General features: G+C 47.2%; 1 protein-coding gene across 1 annotated transcript in view; it reads right to left on the bottom strand.

Moving 5' to 3' along the window:
* Positions 1-3420: 3420 nt before the first annotated feature.
* CUX1 (cut like homeobox 1) overlaps positions 3421-16983 on the bottom strand; it is a 264972-nt gene continuing 251409 nt past the window's right edge. Inside the window, exons 15-23 of the mRNA XM_081843446.1 lie at positions 15032-15168; positions 13171-13237; positions 12599-12711; positions 11806-11922; positions 9265-9348; positions 8413-8469; positions 6407-6487; positions 5996-6060; positions 3421-5279 (exon numbers count right to left, since the gene is read on the bottom strand). Coding sequence (XP_081699572.1) covers positions 5219-5279; positions 5996-6060; positions 6407-6487; positions 8413-8469; positions 9265-9348; positions 11806-11922; positions 12599-12711; positions 13171-13237; positions 15032-15168 — 782 coding nt within the window. The 3' untranslated portion in view covers positions 3421-5218. The remainder of the gene's footprint in view (positions 5280-5995; positions 6061-6406; positions 6488-8412; positions 8470-9264; positions 9349-11805; positions 11923-12598; positions 12712-13170; positions 13238-15031; positions 15169-16983) is intronic.

Below are 16983 nucleotides of genomic sequence, written 5' to 3'. Positions count from 1 at the left end.
GTAGGAACTGCCTTCTGGACTGTGGGACCCACTCCTGGTCTCATCCATTCAATTTGCCAGTGGAAGTGGCCCTTCTTTGGAAGTGCAGGTTGTGTCTGTCGGTAGGAGTACCTTTTACTAGCCAAGGTTGGTCTACCAGCTGGGACTCTAACTAGAGAGATAATCTGTCACCCAGGTAATCCATGATTCAGAGAGATTATACATGCACTTAGTCAAATCTAGGTTTGACTACTGTAATTCATCTGCATGGAACCTTTGAAGACCGTTTGGAAACTTCCACTGGCTCAAAATGCTGCTGCCCAGATATAGGTGGCCTATAAAAGATTTATAAAATAAGTAGTGGAATAATAATTATTTTGCTTTCATTTCTTTTTTAAGCAAAACAAAGTCTTTTCTTCACCTGGCAGGAGCAATTAAGTGGGTCAATTAACTGATAGTGTAGCAATTAAGAAAGGCTGCATGTGTGAAATCACACAGCTGCAATCAACAAAAAGAAATCTCTAAAAATAAGGATCCTCAACCAGGAATCGTTTAATGAACACTGGAAGGGATTTTTGCTGAACAGGGCTTGCTTGTGAGCAAGCATTATAGCAGGATCTTGGCCATGGAGAAGAACGCTCTTGGATAATGTAGAACTATATGAACTATATGAATATGTAGGAACTCTGCTTTCAGCTTGCTGTGGAAAAGCAATGACTTGACTGCATTGTGATCAGATTTGTGGTCGGATTCCCTCCCCCCCCCACCCGGTGGTGGCATTTAATGGAATTTTACCAGGAGGAGGAGAAATTCTCCAACAGTTTCTTGGGAGCGGGGTCACCATGAGTAGCCTCCTTTCCCCTTTCCTTTCCTATTTTTGAATACTGCTGCTGCTGCAGTCTAGCCACCATTTCCCATGATAGATCACTATCATACCATTTTAAACAGTTATGGCCTCTTCCAAAGAATACAAATTCCCAAAACTACAGTTCCCAGAGTCCCCTGGGAAGAGGGACTGATTGTTCAGCTACTCTGGGAATTTTAGCTCTGAAAGGGGACTAGGGGGGTCTCCTAACAACTTTCAGCAGCCTTAACAAACTATAGTTCCCAGAATTCATTGGGGAAGCTGTGCCTGTTTAAAGTGGTACCATAGTGCTTCAAAAATATGGCATGAATGTGCATTCCAGGATATTGTGGGTGCGTGGAGAATTGTGGCTGCCACATTTAAAAATGAAAAAGGTGGAGAGGAGACTATATGGAGAACATTTTGCAAAGTGGTCTAATTTTGCTAGGGGTGGGTGATAAATGGTGTGTGTGTGTGTGTGTGTGTGTGTCTAAATCTCAGAAATAGATTCTATAATTTTTTAGCTCAGCTCTAGGTTATAGTGTGGACGCAGCCTTGGAGATTTCGCACCTGTTTTTCGAAAACTAATTTTACAAAGTACCTTGAACATCACCCAATCGGACAGTCCCTTGCTAGGCAACTGATCTCCCCGCTCTGCAGGTCTAAGGATGGTGAAGGTTTGCCAAGGAAAACAGACGCTGTTGATGCCAGACATCTCGGAGCAGAGTCACTTGTTGCAAAGTTATTTAGAAAGAGGAAATGGGATGATAAGATGCTGCAGCTAAGAGGAAGGGAGATCCTGCCCAGTAAATAGCCGCATGGTGCTTCCAGTTTCCATTCCTCACTTTTCTCTGAGGCTGCTTTGCATCAGTCCTGTTTACAAGACGCAAGTCCTTCCTTAGAGCAGATTTCCTAACTGTATTAAGTTTGGGTTTACAGCAACAAGTCGCATAAGGAAGACAGAGAAAAATAATAAAATGAAAGCTGCAAATGCTGCAATATGGCACATATTCTGGACATGTACCAAATTTAGAAAATTATTGGAATATATAGCAATGGACACTGAGGTATTAACTGGCCATACTTTGCCCAGGGATCCTTTCCATTTACTGCATGGATATGTTAATGAAACTGTACCAATAAGATAGGGAATGGATGCAACAGCTCTTAACTGCTGCCAGAATAGTAATGATTTGTCAGTTGGGGGGGGGGGGTTGAATGAGAACAACATCCAGGAGCGAATGGGTAAGTAAAATCTGGGACACAGCATGCTTAAGTTTACATTTCTGGGGAGAACCAGAGAGGGCAGACAACAATAAAAGTCTTCATTGAGAAATGGAGTCTTTTTTATGATATTACCTGGAACTTTGTGATAGTAATTTAGTATGTTTGATTTGGGTATTGAAGTTTGTACCTATGTTTAATTCTAGACATTCCCTGCTACTTTTATTTTTATTTTTGGCTTTAAGTTGTTGAGGGGATTGAGGTCAGTGCACAGGAACCAGACAGCAGGACCCATCACCAGAACCAGAGGGGCTCCTGTCTCTATGAACACGGTGGCCTCTGAGGCATAGGGAGCAGTGGAAGGGACACTCTAGGAGGCTGAGACAGACAAGTGCCCACAGCCCAGGTGAGGCTCACTAGTTCTGGAAGGAGGGGTGCGATTCCTCAGCTGGAGTAGGCTCAGGGCAGCACAGGTGAGGGTCACCTGCCTCATCAATCCTAGATGAGCATGCAATCAGCATGCAAAGTACAAAAGGGAAGCAGAGATGAGGTGCTGTATCTGTTCAACTGCCCACATTGAGGGACCTTGGATGCTCCTGGACCTCTATGGGACTGTCCTTTGGGTTTGACTCTGGCCTGTATTCTGACTGCTGGACTTTGGACTTGGCTACATTCTTAGATTGACCCTGAACTGTGGACTTGGCAATACTGACTTGCTGCCAGGTAGGCCAGGGGTTCAGGGCAATGAATCCCCTCTGTTTTGCTGAGGCTGACAGAGGATTGACTTTGCTTGAGGAGTCGGTGTGCTTTCTCAGATCTTGTGGTTTCCAAAAGCACTGCTTATAGGTTGGGAGTGGGGCAGCTGTAAAGTGGTAGTGGTGAATAGAGGGTTAAGCATTTCTGCTACTTCTATGTTCTGCATCCCATTCATGGGGGAAAGGACTAGAACAGGGGTAGGCAACCTAAGGCCCAGGGGCCGGATGTGGCCCAATTGGCTTCTCAATCTAGCCCGTGGATGGTCTGGGAATCAGCGTATTTTTACATCAGTAGAATGTGTCCTTTTATTTAAAAGGCATCTCTGGGTTATTTGTGGGGCATAGGAATTCATTCATTCCCCCCCCCAAAATATAGCCCAGCCCCCCACAAGGTCGGAGGGACGGTGGACTGGCCCATGGCTAAAAAAGGTTGCTGACCCCTGGACTAGAAGATGACCCTCCGTGTCCTTAACAACTCTGCAATTTCATGATCTCTTCCATTCAGTTTCATGCCATCTGGGGTCGGTCTCTCGGCTCCCAAGCCAATTGGCTCAACTGCCTGCCATTTTTTTCCAGGCCTCCAACCCTGACACCCAACAGAGTACACAGGGAGTCCAATTCATCTTCCAAGCATTTATTTCTACTGGAAAGGATTTTGCTTTGCAGGCAGAGGGAGGAAGGGGGGGAAAGACCAATTTACGCACACCAGAAGCAGTTTAAATAATCGCAGGAAGAGGGAAAAGGGGGGGTAATCGGTTTCCCAATCTGCATCACCCACCTTCAACTACAAAATCAAACCTTTACTATGAAAACTCAATTTGGGGGATTTTCGGAGGCAGTTGAGAACGCTGGTACATTTGAAAGCGAAGAAACCGCTCCGAGAGGCTTTCAAAAGCCACAATCCATTTGACCACCACTTCTTCCCTCAACTGCATTACTCGATTAAACAACAGGATTGAACAACCTCTTAATTCAATAATAACAAAAAACAGGAAGGGAATTCTGCAACAGAAAGTTCCTGCCTACCACGCAAAAGGAAGAATGTTTACTGCAGCAGTTCCAAAGCAGATAAGCCACCTTTCTCCCATGTTTGTTTTCCCAAGTTTGCTAAAGCCTCCAGCAAAACTATCCTTAAATCCCTCTATGTAACATTATTTGGGTCCCCTTTTTTTGCAGCAGGATTAACTGCTGCTTCACAAAAAATTCCGTGGGGAAACCTGCCCTGCAGATGGATTGCAGCAAGGAGCTGTGGCTTCCGACTGTGGGCCCATTTCAGGAATATGTAAAACCAACACAAACCAGCCCTTGTGGTTTGCAGCACACTCTGCCAAGGGGGAAATTTTTGTTGCATGAGAAGCATTTCCAGTACTGTCAGGTGTGTACTGGTTCCTTCTCTTGCTCAACCAATGCAGCTTTTTCCATGTCCCAGAGCTGTTAAATTTCTTTTGTCGAAAAGCACAGGAGGAACCTCTGGCATCGAAGGAGCTGGCCAGTCTGCTGAAGTGCATTAAGACTCGCTCACTGCATTCAGACTTCATGGGTGCTCCAGTCCTTCAAACCTCTCCCCGTCCCATTCCCCGGCTTAATATAGCACTTCCTGATTTGTCAAAAATCACAGTTTGCCATGGCATAAGAACTAGAAACTATGGTTTGTGCAATCCCCCAAACGAGGATGCAAATCAGGATTAGACTGTGGTTTGCAAGCCTGGCTTGGAGGTCTGGTTTGGAGAAACCAGGAAGTTTTCTAACAAGCCAGGCACACACATTCCCAAACTATGGTTTGAAGAATCGGGGAGTGTTGCATCTGAATGAAACCACTGGCTTGCTGCTGGCTTAAAAGGTTGTATAAAAACCCCTCTGTGAATTAACTCCCAGTGCTAAGGCAGACTTAAATGTAAAATGTCTGGGAGCCTGGTTCAGATGTTCAAAAACCACATCTGTGGGGTGTAGCTGGACAAATCTGCAAAGAGAAGGCTACCCATGGATGGAACTGCAGCTTCTGAGACGTAATTCTCAGACTGGAGTGCCTGCAGCTGTTTCTGCGGACAGCTTGAATCAAGTTTATAATTTCTGTGTGAATTGATGAGTCCCCAAGAACAGGCAAGGCATATCCTATTGAGCTGGGGAATGTCTGAACCAGCCCTAAATCTGCTGAATTTATAAGCATTTTTGACAGATAGTTACCGCTGGAGACAACCAAGGAGAAATCAAGTGCATCAGCTTGAGTCAGCTTTGTGAAACTGTTGTATCACTCTCTAGATATTTTTTTGCCTCAAGCCTGAGCCTGTGAACAATGTTGTCCTTGAGGGAGAAGGAATATGGGGGCAGAGCAGCACTGGGATTAAACCTTTCTGGGCTGGAAATGGAATTGGCTCCAGTAAGGGGGGGGGGGCACAGCGGTTTCCAGTCAGGGCCTTCATTGCCACATATCCCCGTTCTCGCCATTCTCGTGGAACTTGTGCAGGTGGTCGGCATATCTGAAAGAGATGGAAGCAACTGGATCAGCACACCTTGGTGTGGTGAATCTATATTGTGCCCCATAAAATGCAGAGTGACAAAAAGCCAAGCCCCTGACCCTGACAGGTTGGCCATATGAGGGGCAACGCCAGGAGATGATGGCAGGGGGAGCAGTGCAAGGTCAAGCCTTCTCAAGGACGACAGCATCCAGCACCAGGCCCCTTCTGCCCCACACAGGGAGAGCAGAATCATATCACTTTAAATAATTTTGGGAAGTGTTGTTTAAGGGTACTGAGAGTGAATAGGAGACCCTTCTCTTCCTCTCGCAGAGCTACAGCTCCAAAAGTTCCCTGGCAAGAGGAGTTGCTTCTAAATCACTCTGGGAATTTGCCCCTTCTTCCCTGGCAGGGAGGAGAGGGGGCAGCATTTTGTGGTTCGCCTCAGGTGCCAAAATGTCTTGAACCGGCCCTGCCCTAGGGGGTTGTTCATATGTAGATGACCAAAGTTCAACATATGGATGTGGGTTGGTGGGGGGAGCACCGAGACGTGGGACAGGAAGCGTGCCCGCCCCCGGACCTGCTTCAAACCGCAAGCGACGGATTGGCTCAACTGACTTGACACCTGCAGCCCTGATTTTCACATTTGCAGAGTGAAAGGCATGTTTGCAGAAGCTGAAGAAGCATCTACGTGGTAGATTGAAGGAGAGAACTGGGAAGGCAGCTCCTCCGATACCTACTTCTTTGCACAGAAGGCGGCACAGTCTCTGCCCACGCTCTCGCTCCAAGCCGTTTTGTAGAGAACCTGAGAAAGTAAAGGCAGTCTGTTAATTGTTCAACTGAGAGTGGGGACCCCCACCCCGCAATGACCCTCTTTGCTCAGGTTCCCCCTGCAACATCCTTCCTGCGTCAACAGAGATTCAGGCTTTGAGGTCCAATCAAGTGGGTGGGTGCCTGGGGGTTTTGGGTTCCCAGTCAACCAATGGTACGCAAGCCACTCCGAGAGCCCTTTCTGGCCTGAGAGCGGGGTACAAATTCTCTAAAACAAATAAAGCAACTTAAGGGCACCAGGTTTGTCAAGGCTGAACTGCAGACTCCTTATTTCCAAAGACAGGAGGATATCAGAGAGAGAGAACAAGCCACAGACTTACCAGGAAAACAAGGCAATGCAAGAAGAGAGTGTAGAAAAAGGCAATTGTGCGGGCCGTCTTGTTGGAGAGGATGATTCTTCCCTGCAGGTGCACCAAAAGAAGACAGGGTTTGGCATAAATACTCTCTTCAGAAAAACCAATAAATACAGAATTCTGCCGATGAAAAACAAAAATGTATGCCACCCTGTACAAATTAGGCAAGTTCATATATTATTCTTATTCATATTTATTAAAATTTTATACCGCCCTTCATCTGAATATCACAGGGTGGTTTAAAATATAACAATACATACCATCGTACCAAACGAAAACAATGCCCCCTCCTACCATACCATAGACTGTTGAATTAGCCAGAGGCCTGGGAGAAGAGGAATGTTTCTGCCTGGCACCTGAAGTTATGTAATGAAGGTGCCAGGCGAGCTTCCCTGGGGAGAGCATTCCACAAGTGCGGAGCCACCACTGAAAAGGCCTATTCTTTTGTCTGTCCTGACTCTCCCTTGCTCAGATCCTTGGCTAGCACTGCTGGGTTCTAGTATTATGAGGCAGAGAAAACATCTCTACTTTCTCTGCACCATGCATAACTGCTGCCTATACCTCAAACATGTCGCCTCCCCAACTTACTAGCCTATTTTTTAGGCGGAAAAACCTCAAATTTTGTTTTTTTTTCCACATAAGGGAGTTGTTCCACCACCCTTGATCATTTTGCTTGCCCTTTTCTGAACCTTTCTCCCAACTCTTTTTGAAGCGAAGTGACCAGGACTGCACACAGCATTCCAAGCATGGCTGCACACTATAGGTTCACACCAAGTTATTAAGAAAGGGATTGCAGGCTGTGGAGAGGTGCTGCCAGTCAGAGCAGGCGGCAGTAAGCTAAGTGGACCAGTGGGCTGACTCAGGGAAAAGCGGCTTTGTGTATCCATGTATGAAGCAGGTCGCAGCTGGTGCAAACTCTGCTGGCAACCAGCCCAGACCTCTCCGAACATCTGTTTCCCTCCTCTGGGTATTTCCAACGCAACATGGGCTGCCAGTTCTGTCCAAACTGTGGGACAGAATTACCTTCAGAGGCAAATATGATCTTTCTGGCATGCCAGGCCTGGTGACATCAGTACACAAGGACGGCAGGGCAACTGGTGACGGCGCACACCTGCTGGGCCTCACGTTTCAGTACAGACACACAGACATCAGCTGTGAAACAAGGGCTTGTCGTTCTTGGCCAGGCCAGGCTGATCCCAGTGACCCACGGCCTTCTCCATGCATGAGGAATGCAGACTTGCTAACAACCGGGATCAAATTGACTTTATATAAACCAGTGATGTAGCTGCCTCTGGAAAACCATGTCCCATTCTGGTTGCCTCGTCTGAAAGTTGTCAGGAGACCCTACCTATTCCCCTTAAGGTAAAGGTACCCCTGACCGTTAGGTCCAGTTGCGGATGATTCTGGGGTTGCAGCGCTCATCTCGCTCTATAGGCCGAGGGAGCCGGCATTTGTCCTCAGACAGCTTCCGGGTCATGTGGCCAGCATGACTAAGCCGCTTCTGGCGAACCACAGAAGCGCATGGAAACGCTGTTTACCTTCCCACTGGAGTGGTACCTATTTATCTACTTGCACTTTGACGTGCTTTCAAACTGCTAGGTGGGCAGGAGCTGGGACTGAACAACGGGAGCTCACCCCATCACGGGGATTCGAACCGCCGGCCTTCTGATCGGCAAGCCCTAGGCTTTGTGGTTTAGACCACAGCGCCACACTCGACCCCTATTCTCCTTAACAAGGGACATATTCCTCTTCCCTGGGAACTTTTGAGAATTGTAGCTCTGTGAGGGGAATAGAGGGGTCTCCTAACAACTCTCAGCATCCCTAACAAACTACAGCTCCCATCATTCTTTGGGGGGAAGCCATAACTGTTTAAAGCGGTATCACACTGCTTTCAATGTCTGGTGTGAATGTGGCCTAGGTCAGTGTTCCTCCACATCAGATGGGAGAGGACAGAGCATCAGTGCTTGTCTTACCATGCTAAGAGTGGCCTTATCCCACGGGCTGAGACTCAGGTACTTCCTCTGGCGCTCCTGAGTACAAATGAACACAAAGCAGAGATGGAAAAGTGAAAGGCAAAACTGAAATCGGCCATGCCTCACCTGCAATGCCATGATCTAACAACCCCACTTAAATTTACCCAGTGCTTAAATGTGAACAGACTCGAGGTCAAGATGTTATCCTCCAAGCTTAGTTTGCTGTCTGTAAAATGGGCTCACTAATGCCTGCCTGCCAGCCAGGCATAGGGGCATCGCCAGGGTGGCTGAGATTGCTGCTGTAGGAACACCGCATACCCCTAGAAGTGCTCTTGCAGTAATTAAAGTTAGTAATAACAATAGTAACAACAACAACACAACAATTTTATTATTTACAACCCACCCATCTGGCAGGGTTGTCCCAGATAAACAAGATGTAGCTAAACAAGATGTAATTGGGGGGGGGGGGAGAGGAATAAAACAGTGGTGGAGCACTGGTTGAAGGTGGCTGATAGCCATCACCATCATTTAGGAAATGTAGTACAGTCGTACCTTGGAATTTGAACGACTTAGTTGCCAAACGTTTTGGCTCCCGAACGACTGAAAACCGGAAGTGATTGTTCTGGTTTTTGAACGTTCTTTTGGAAGCCAAACGCCCGGTGGGGCTTCCGCAGCTTCCGATTGGCTGCAGGCGCTTCCTGCAGCCAATCAGAAGCCGCACCTTGGAGGTCAAACGTTTTGGAAGTTGAACGGACTTCCGGAACGGATTCCGTTCGACTTCCAAGGTACGTCTGTATTTCTAAGCCCTTCTTTCCCTTCCCTCCCGCAGCTCCATACGAGAGCCTCTCTTACCTTCCTGCTGAAGGAGGCGAAGGGGTCCAGGCGCTCTTCATACTGGGTGGAGTAGCGGAGCTCAGTGTCGTCACTGCCACTGCCCTAGAAGAGACCCAAACACGGAAGTCAGGGTGAGGTTGCGGATGCGTGTTTGCTCCCGGATGTGTGGAAGCAGTCGTCACAAAGCTACTGCCTCACTTTGAATGTCATGGTTCTTCCAGAGCTGTAGCTCAGCGGTAGAGCAGCTACTCTGCATGCAGAAAAAGTCCCAGGCTCAATCCTTCTCTGGGGGAAGCAGAAAGTTAGTGCAGATTGGGGAGGGGGGGACATTTAGCAACCTAAGCGAGCAGGTAGGTGCATGTCTTTGTGTATGACAGAGTGGGAGAGAGATTCAAGCTTCACTGCCTGCCCCAAATCAAAGCACCTAGGCCCAGGGGCCAGATCCAGCTCAATCACCTTCTAAATCTGGCCCGCGGATGGTCCAGGAATCAGCGTGTTTTTACATGAGTAGAATGTGTCCCTTTATTTAAAATGCATCTCTGGGTTATTTGTGGGGCCTGCCTGGTGTTTTTACATGAGTAGAATGTGTCCTTTTATTTAAAATGCATCTCTGGGTTATTTGTGGGGCATAGGAAATCATTCATTCCCCCCCCAAAAAATATTGTCCAGTCCCCCATAAGGTCTGAGGGACAGTGGACCAGCCCCCTGCTGAAAAAGTTTGCTGACCCCTGATCTAGGGCCTCCAGTCCCCAAAGGGCAAGCAAACTTTCCCCAGTGTGCCACCAAGAAACTAGTGTGGATCCTGCTAACTAGGCTACCTTTACAGTTCTCTATTTCAAGGGCTGTCAGAGGAAAGCACTCTATTTGAAGGCATCCTGTGTTTCAGGGATGGGCAACCTGTGCCCCCCCGATGTTGTTGGACTACAACCCACACTGCCCCTGACCGCTGGTCCAGGCAGGCTGGGGCTGATGTGAGTTGGGAGTCCAAGAATGTCCGGAGGGCCATTGGCTCCCAGTTCAGAATCCGATTTAAAGAGCCGTAAGAAGGGAGTACCGGAAGGAGGGGCCTTGAAGTTGCTGGGCAGCAGACGGAGAAAACACACAGCTCATCTGGTGCAGCACATTCCTCCCCACTAGGGTGAATGCACTGTATTTCTGTTTAAATTAAATTATTTGTAATTCCACACCTATTTATATCAATTAGCCTATGTGATCTTTATGCATATGTTTGCCCTTTCTGTGGTGATGCTCTCCTGTGTGTGTGTGTGTGTGTGTGTGTGTGTGTGTGTGTGTGATATGAGATGAGTTTTGGGCCACCCTCCTTTTGATGGGTGGGATGCTGAGAAGCACACCTGGAGCAGAGCCAATGGCAAGAGACGTCATGCAATAAACAGGCTTGTGCTGGAAAACACTGAAGCAAAGCGCTTTCCTCCCTTCTCTTCTCAAGTTGGCACATGCTCTCTCAGCAAGCGGATTCCCTGAAGCCACTGGGTTACTTGGGAAGGGGAAGAGCTCTCTCTCCTGGACGTGTGGAGGACCAGCGCTGCATGATGAAAGCCAAAGAACTTTGCTCTTGCAAAATGTTAAAAGGTTGTGCAAATGGGTTGGAGCTGGGAAAGTATTCTCCAAGCCAACTAAATTACTTTAATTTGTGATTATATACTACCCTGTCTCTGAAAAGGTCGTGCATGTGGGAACCCGCTGGCACCATAGCAAACATAGCTGTCAACTTTTCCCTTTTCTTGCAAGGAATCCTATTTGGAATAAGGGAATTTCCCTTAATAAAAGGGAAACGTTGACAGCTATGATAGAAAAAAAGGGAAACCTAACCAAAAGAAAATTCCTCCACCTGCCTTCTTCACCTTGGTATCAGCACTGGGTGCAGTGGAAGCTGATCTAGAGAATGAAAAGCACCCAATGTTTCCCGGGGGGTGCAAAATGGCTCCACAGGATTCCATGACCGGATCCTGCCATTCTCCAGTTGGGGGCCAGTTCATTCAACACATTAATGCACTGCCAGCCAAGGTGTGCTGAATCAGTGGCGCAAGGACAGGCCCTGTGTGAATTGCTGCTGCACTGAAGCCAGCTGTCAAAATAATCGTGAAAAACCAGCTTTGCAAACCATCCGAGTGAGGCCACCTCTTCCCTGGAACCTTTCCCAAGGAGATTAACTTAGACATCACCAAAAAAGAGAAAAGGGTGTGTGTGTGTAGATTTGCATATGCAAATTTATACATACAGGTGCAAGTGCAGAAATAATTCCTGTAATCTAAATAGAAAAACAATACGTCTTACCCTAGTGCGGAAGGAGGTAGCTGGTACCCCCGTGTATTGGGTATATAACTGAAAAGGATATTTCCCTGCAAATATAAGATTATTTCGTACAGTTGCATTGATCATTTCTATTACTCTCTGCCAAAAATTTACCAGTGTAGGACATTGTAAGACCATATGTTTTAAAGAAGCATTGTCCCTATTACATCTCCAGCGGCTAGATGACTTAAGACAGCCCTTTCATAAACAAGCGTAATGCCGTTCTCGACAGGGCAGCCCACTGACCCGTCCGGGATAGCTTTGCAGGAATTTAATCTTCTCATACAGCTTGATGTTGTCGGCTCTCAGGTTGTCCAGCTCGCTTTGGAGGGCCTGCATCGTATGCTGCATCATCCGGTTCTCCTGCCAGAACAGACAGAGGAAGAAAAGGGTCAGAATCAGGCCCGCCTGAGCTCCTGATAAAAGGCACAAGCTCTCTACGGAGATGGAAGCTTCCATAGTAACAATGTGAGCGCTCACTTTTTGCATAGCTCTTCTTCATTTATTTATTAAATTTATGTCCTGCCCCCTCCTTCCCAAAAGGAGCCAAGGGCAGCAAACATAGCCTAATAATAATAATAATAATAATAATAATAATAATAATAATAATAGTATCAACTACCTGCCCTGTTCAAAGGCAGGCCTGTGTTTCTGGAAATACGCAAGTCCCACTCTCTGAAAACTCGCTATGAATGCATTTGCTTATATTCAGAAAAGTATTCATATACTGCCCTCTCATGAACTATCCGGGCAGCGCACAGCAATATGAAAACATCAAAAGCAGTGCAGAACGATCATCAGAATGACCGGCGGCAGAAGGTTTTCAAGAGACGCGGTCCGATGGATACTTCCCCACGGCAGGGTCCCAGAGAGACTCGCTTGACCAGATGTCCATTTTCATTTCCACTGCCTTGTGCTTGGCCAGAGTAGCCTTTTCAAGATGGTGGCCCAGCTGCGATGACCCCTGGTTGCACGGCCCAAGAACCGGCAGGGCCTGCGGGGCCAACCCAAGCCCCTGCTGCCCTCCAGGGATCCTTACCGCTTCTAACTCGTGGTTGCGTGCTCGGAAGCGCTCCCTCTGGCTGGAGATGATGGAGAGGAGGGAGTCCATCTGGCCCTCTGGAATCGGGGTGCTTGCTGATGGTGGGTAGCCTAGGAAACAGGTCGGATTACAGGAAAAACGTTGAAACCCACAGCACTCCTGTGGGCTTATACCAAGGTCATTCACTGCAGTCAGTAAATGGCTATCTACATCTCTTTGAACTCTCTTGCTTTCTTTTATTCTTTGCTTTTCACCAACAATGATTCCCCCCCCCCCAACTCTGCCATTTTTCATCATAACTTAGCTGGCCATTCCCTACTGGCTTTCCCCTCCCCCTGCTTTTTTTTTGGGGGGGGGGGAAGAAACAGCCCTTAGAGAACCTACGAGGGTTTCTGCTCTCCTACCTCACCTGATTAAAACATAAGAAAGCATCACTGCCTCCTGTTGAGGTCACCAAAAGGACTCTGGTAGTTGGAGGCTGAGCCAGGCAGCAAAATGCTTCCTACAGAAGAGCAATCTCACCCACGGCCTGGGCAAACAGAGTCTCCATCTGCTGGCTAATTGCTTACCATAGAAAAGCGCTGTTGCCTCTTTGATGGGCTCAGGGATGTTCTCAAGGTTTTGAATGGCGGCACCCTTTGGGAAGGAAAGAGAAAAGGAGAACATGGATGCAGGAACGACATGGGAGAATTTGCTCTTCTTTCCATTCACAACAAGATACTCGTAGGAGCTGAGATGCTATTGCTGATATTATAGTGCCTCAACCGATTGGGATCTCCTGGTGGATTATTTACACCTCCTGATTTAACAGCAAGAACGAAATTAGCATCCCTGATGTGTAATAACTAAAGTGTGGATTTGAACTTGTATACGCAGCTCATCCTGGGACATGGCTTCATTGGGTGCAGAAGGTAACTAACTCCACTCTCCTGGCCACCATTTTGCATCTGGCTCCTCCCACTGCCTGCCATTTTGAACCTGGCCCCCGCTGGGCCACCTGTGGGTTCGAGTAAGACAAGTCCTGAAGACGTCCTATGCCTTGCTTTGAACAACCAGGTTTCAGGAAGCATAGGATAATTTTGCATAGAATGGTTTGTATTTGAAATGGGTAGTTTTGCCATACAGTATGCCATCTTTGTGTGTGTGTGTGTGTGTGTGTGTGTGTGTGTGTGTATTACATCCATTATGCATTAAATTTATGTGTAATGAATTATTATGCAGAACGAAACAACAGGGCAGGTTGGGAACTAGCTGAAAGCCAAACAAGACAAGTCAGCTGGGAACGGCAAGGCTGGGTTGAAAAAGCATTTCAGGAAAACGCACTGTAAACTTTATTATGGGAAATCACGTTGGCAAGAGATGGGACCGCACAGCAGTAGCTGGCGTCGCGCTGTTATTATAATGCATATAAAACACTTTTTCTTTACAGTGGTACCTCAGGTTACATAAGCTTCAGGTTACATATGCTTCAGGTTACAGACTCTGCTAACCCAGAAATAGTGCTTAAAATAAGTTACTGTTGTACTGTGGAACCATCTTATTCAGTACTAATAGAGGTTCGTCACCAGTGAGCAAGGTGCACTATGTACATGGTTTTGCCTTTTATTTCTGAGGTTCAAAGATCCTAATTATGCTCCTCTCTACTCAGATCTATACAGTGGTACCTCGGGTTACATATGCTTCAGGTTACATACGCTTCAGGTTACAGACTCCGCTAACCCAGAAATAGTGCTTCAGGTTAAGAACTTTGCTTCAGGATGAGAACAGAAATCGTGCTCCGGTGGCGCGGCAGCAGCAGCAGCAGCAGCAGCAGCAGCAGCAGGCCCCATTAGCTAAAGTGGTGCTTCAGGTTAAGAACAGTTTCAGGTTAAGAACGGGCCTCCAGAACGAATTAAGTACTTAACCCGAGGTACCACTGTACTAACGTAGCTGAGTCCTGAGAAGGATGTTTCACAGGAAGGAAAACAGCAGGAGTCCACCTGCCCAGTCCAAATCAAGGCCCAAGGTGCAGAGGGGCTTTAAAACTTTGCACCCTACTGAGGTCCCTTTCTGGAATGCCCCCCGCTCCCGCCCCCTGTTCTATGCATAGGAAGTAAATCTCTCATTTGCATTACTGGAAGCTTTTCTTCCAATACAAACAGGAGGTATACGGAGCTGCTGATAGGATAGGAAACACAGGGGGATGCAAATATTTACAGCACCTCTCTCTACCCTGGTTCCCAGTCTAGTTCACTCACCGCAGCTCTTCAGAGGCACTCTTTCCACTTGTGATTCCCAGCAGCTAGCCATGGGGGCCAGTAGCCATTCATAGCAACGGGGAGTTCTCCACAGAGAAGACGACTAATGGTATGAACGGATCTCATCCGGCTTGGCCCCTGGTGGCTGACTTTGTTGCAAGTGGGGGGCAGCAAATGGTTAAAGGGGACTCACCTCTGCGTCGGGGCGGCGCATTGCAGACATGGACTGAATGGTGCTGAGGTCATGCTCCAGTTTTGCAATCAGTTCTTTCTGGTCGGCAACTGTGGAGACGGCTTCGGTGAATTGGATCTGCAAGTCAGCACAGCGACCTGTGGGGTTGGGGGACAAGGCATGGTGCATTAAATAGGGACAAGTAACAATAGAAAAATAATTGGGATCTCTCAAACCTTGTGGTGGCAAGTCCGTGTTGTTATTATTTTTGGAAGGTTATTTCCATAAATACGAAGGAAGACAAGAAACGGGAGGGCAAGATTTAATAGATGCATAATAGATGTTGAGAGCCAGTGCGGTTGTAGCGGTTAGTGTCGGACTAAGATCTGACTGACTAGGTTTCAAATCTACATTTGGCCATGACCTTGAGTGCCAGTCACTGCCTCTCAACCTGACCTACCTCAAAGGGCTGTTGTGGGGATTAACTGAGAGGAGGGAGAATCATATATGCTACCTTGAGCTCCTTGGAGAAAAATTGGGATATAAATGTAATTAACAGCAACAATAACAAAAATAGGGGCAAACTACAGTAAATATAAGTGGTAACATGGACTTCTTGGGATCCCAGTGGACAACCACACACTTCAGATGGTCTGGCTTTCAGACATATTTGAGATGCAGCAAACAAAACAAAACCTTTTTAAAAATAAAAATTCAGTAGTGTGTTCATGCAGGTGCACAATGAGCTATACTTAAACAGCTAAAGCACCATTCTGGGTGGGATATTGCAAACAATAGAGAGCTAATTTTTCAGGCATGCCTCTCCTTACTGCTAAATAGTTTTGCTCCACATCTTCAGAGGGCAAAGACTCCCCAGATCCATGGAGACAGATAGATTGATAGATGACAGATATTGCAACGATCCACATTATAAATAGGATTGCCTAGTACAGAACCAAGCCACTAGAGGTCACAGTTTCATAAGAAATACTGGTATACAACCTTTTTTTAAAAAAAACACCACCACCACCACAGTGGCTTTCAGATTTTCAAGTATGGAATCTTGAGAACCAGAAGACTCTTGGGAGCCTTAACCTCACTCTTTTTCCATGTGGACTCAGCTGCCACAACCCCCCTGCAAGCTGCACAGGGTTCTAGGACATGTTCTAAGTGTCTGCGCTCACCACAGGTGGGGCACCAGCAGTCTCCTGGCCCTTCCTGTCACAATCTGAGCACACCTCTTAGATTCTTAGAACATGCCCTTCCTGTGGCTGAGCACTGCCAGGGCAGCCTGGTGACAGTGGGCAATGCTCATCTGCCTGTACCGAGCATGAGAAGTGGCGCCAAGGGGTTGGCAATGTTCGGCACCTGCTGAGACCCACATCCCTGCAGGAGGGCCCTTGTTGACCCCGGTCCCTGCTCCTCTGCCTCCTTGCTGGAGCTGTTAGGTGCTCCCTTGCCCCCGCTGGGCAGGTGAGGTGTGGCAAGACAGAGGAGCATCGTTCACTTGCCTTGCGCAATTGATCAACTTATTTTCTGTGTTGCTCGTTTCCAAGCTCTGCATAGGATCTCTCTTCTTAAGGAGACAGGCTAAGCCATGCAGGCTCCAGATTCCACCCCCCCCCCCCAAAAAAAGCATCACAGCCTGCTGGGACAAAAGTACAAAGATACAGTACAGCTCCCAAGGGATAAGAAAGTTTTATACAAAGACTTCCTTTACAAATAATAATTTTTAAAAATAAAAAAGTACTCTCCATCTATGACTTCCATCATACTTGAGAATAAAGGTTCCATATAGTCTTAAACGAGCCAGATATTTGCATATACTGATGGCACCAAGCGGCTGTATGCCTCTATCCTTGTGTATCTCTTTCCCCTGGCTTTTGACACCCAAGAAGTTTCCAAGCATGAGATTGCCTTATCCCACTCGACGGCTTTGATTCGACATCAAGTGGGCACTTTCGCTGCACTCT

The sequence above is a fragment of the Podarcis erhardii genome (genome assembly GCF_964252035.2).
Source record: "Podarcis erhardii genome assembly, chromosome: 16".
Classification (NCBI taxonomy): Eukaryota; Metazoa; Chordata; class Lepidosauria; order Squamata; family Lacertidae; genus Podarcis; species Podarcis erhardii.
Note: the sequence above shows the minus strand (reverse complement) of the source record. Positions and strands in the feature narration are given on the sequence as shown.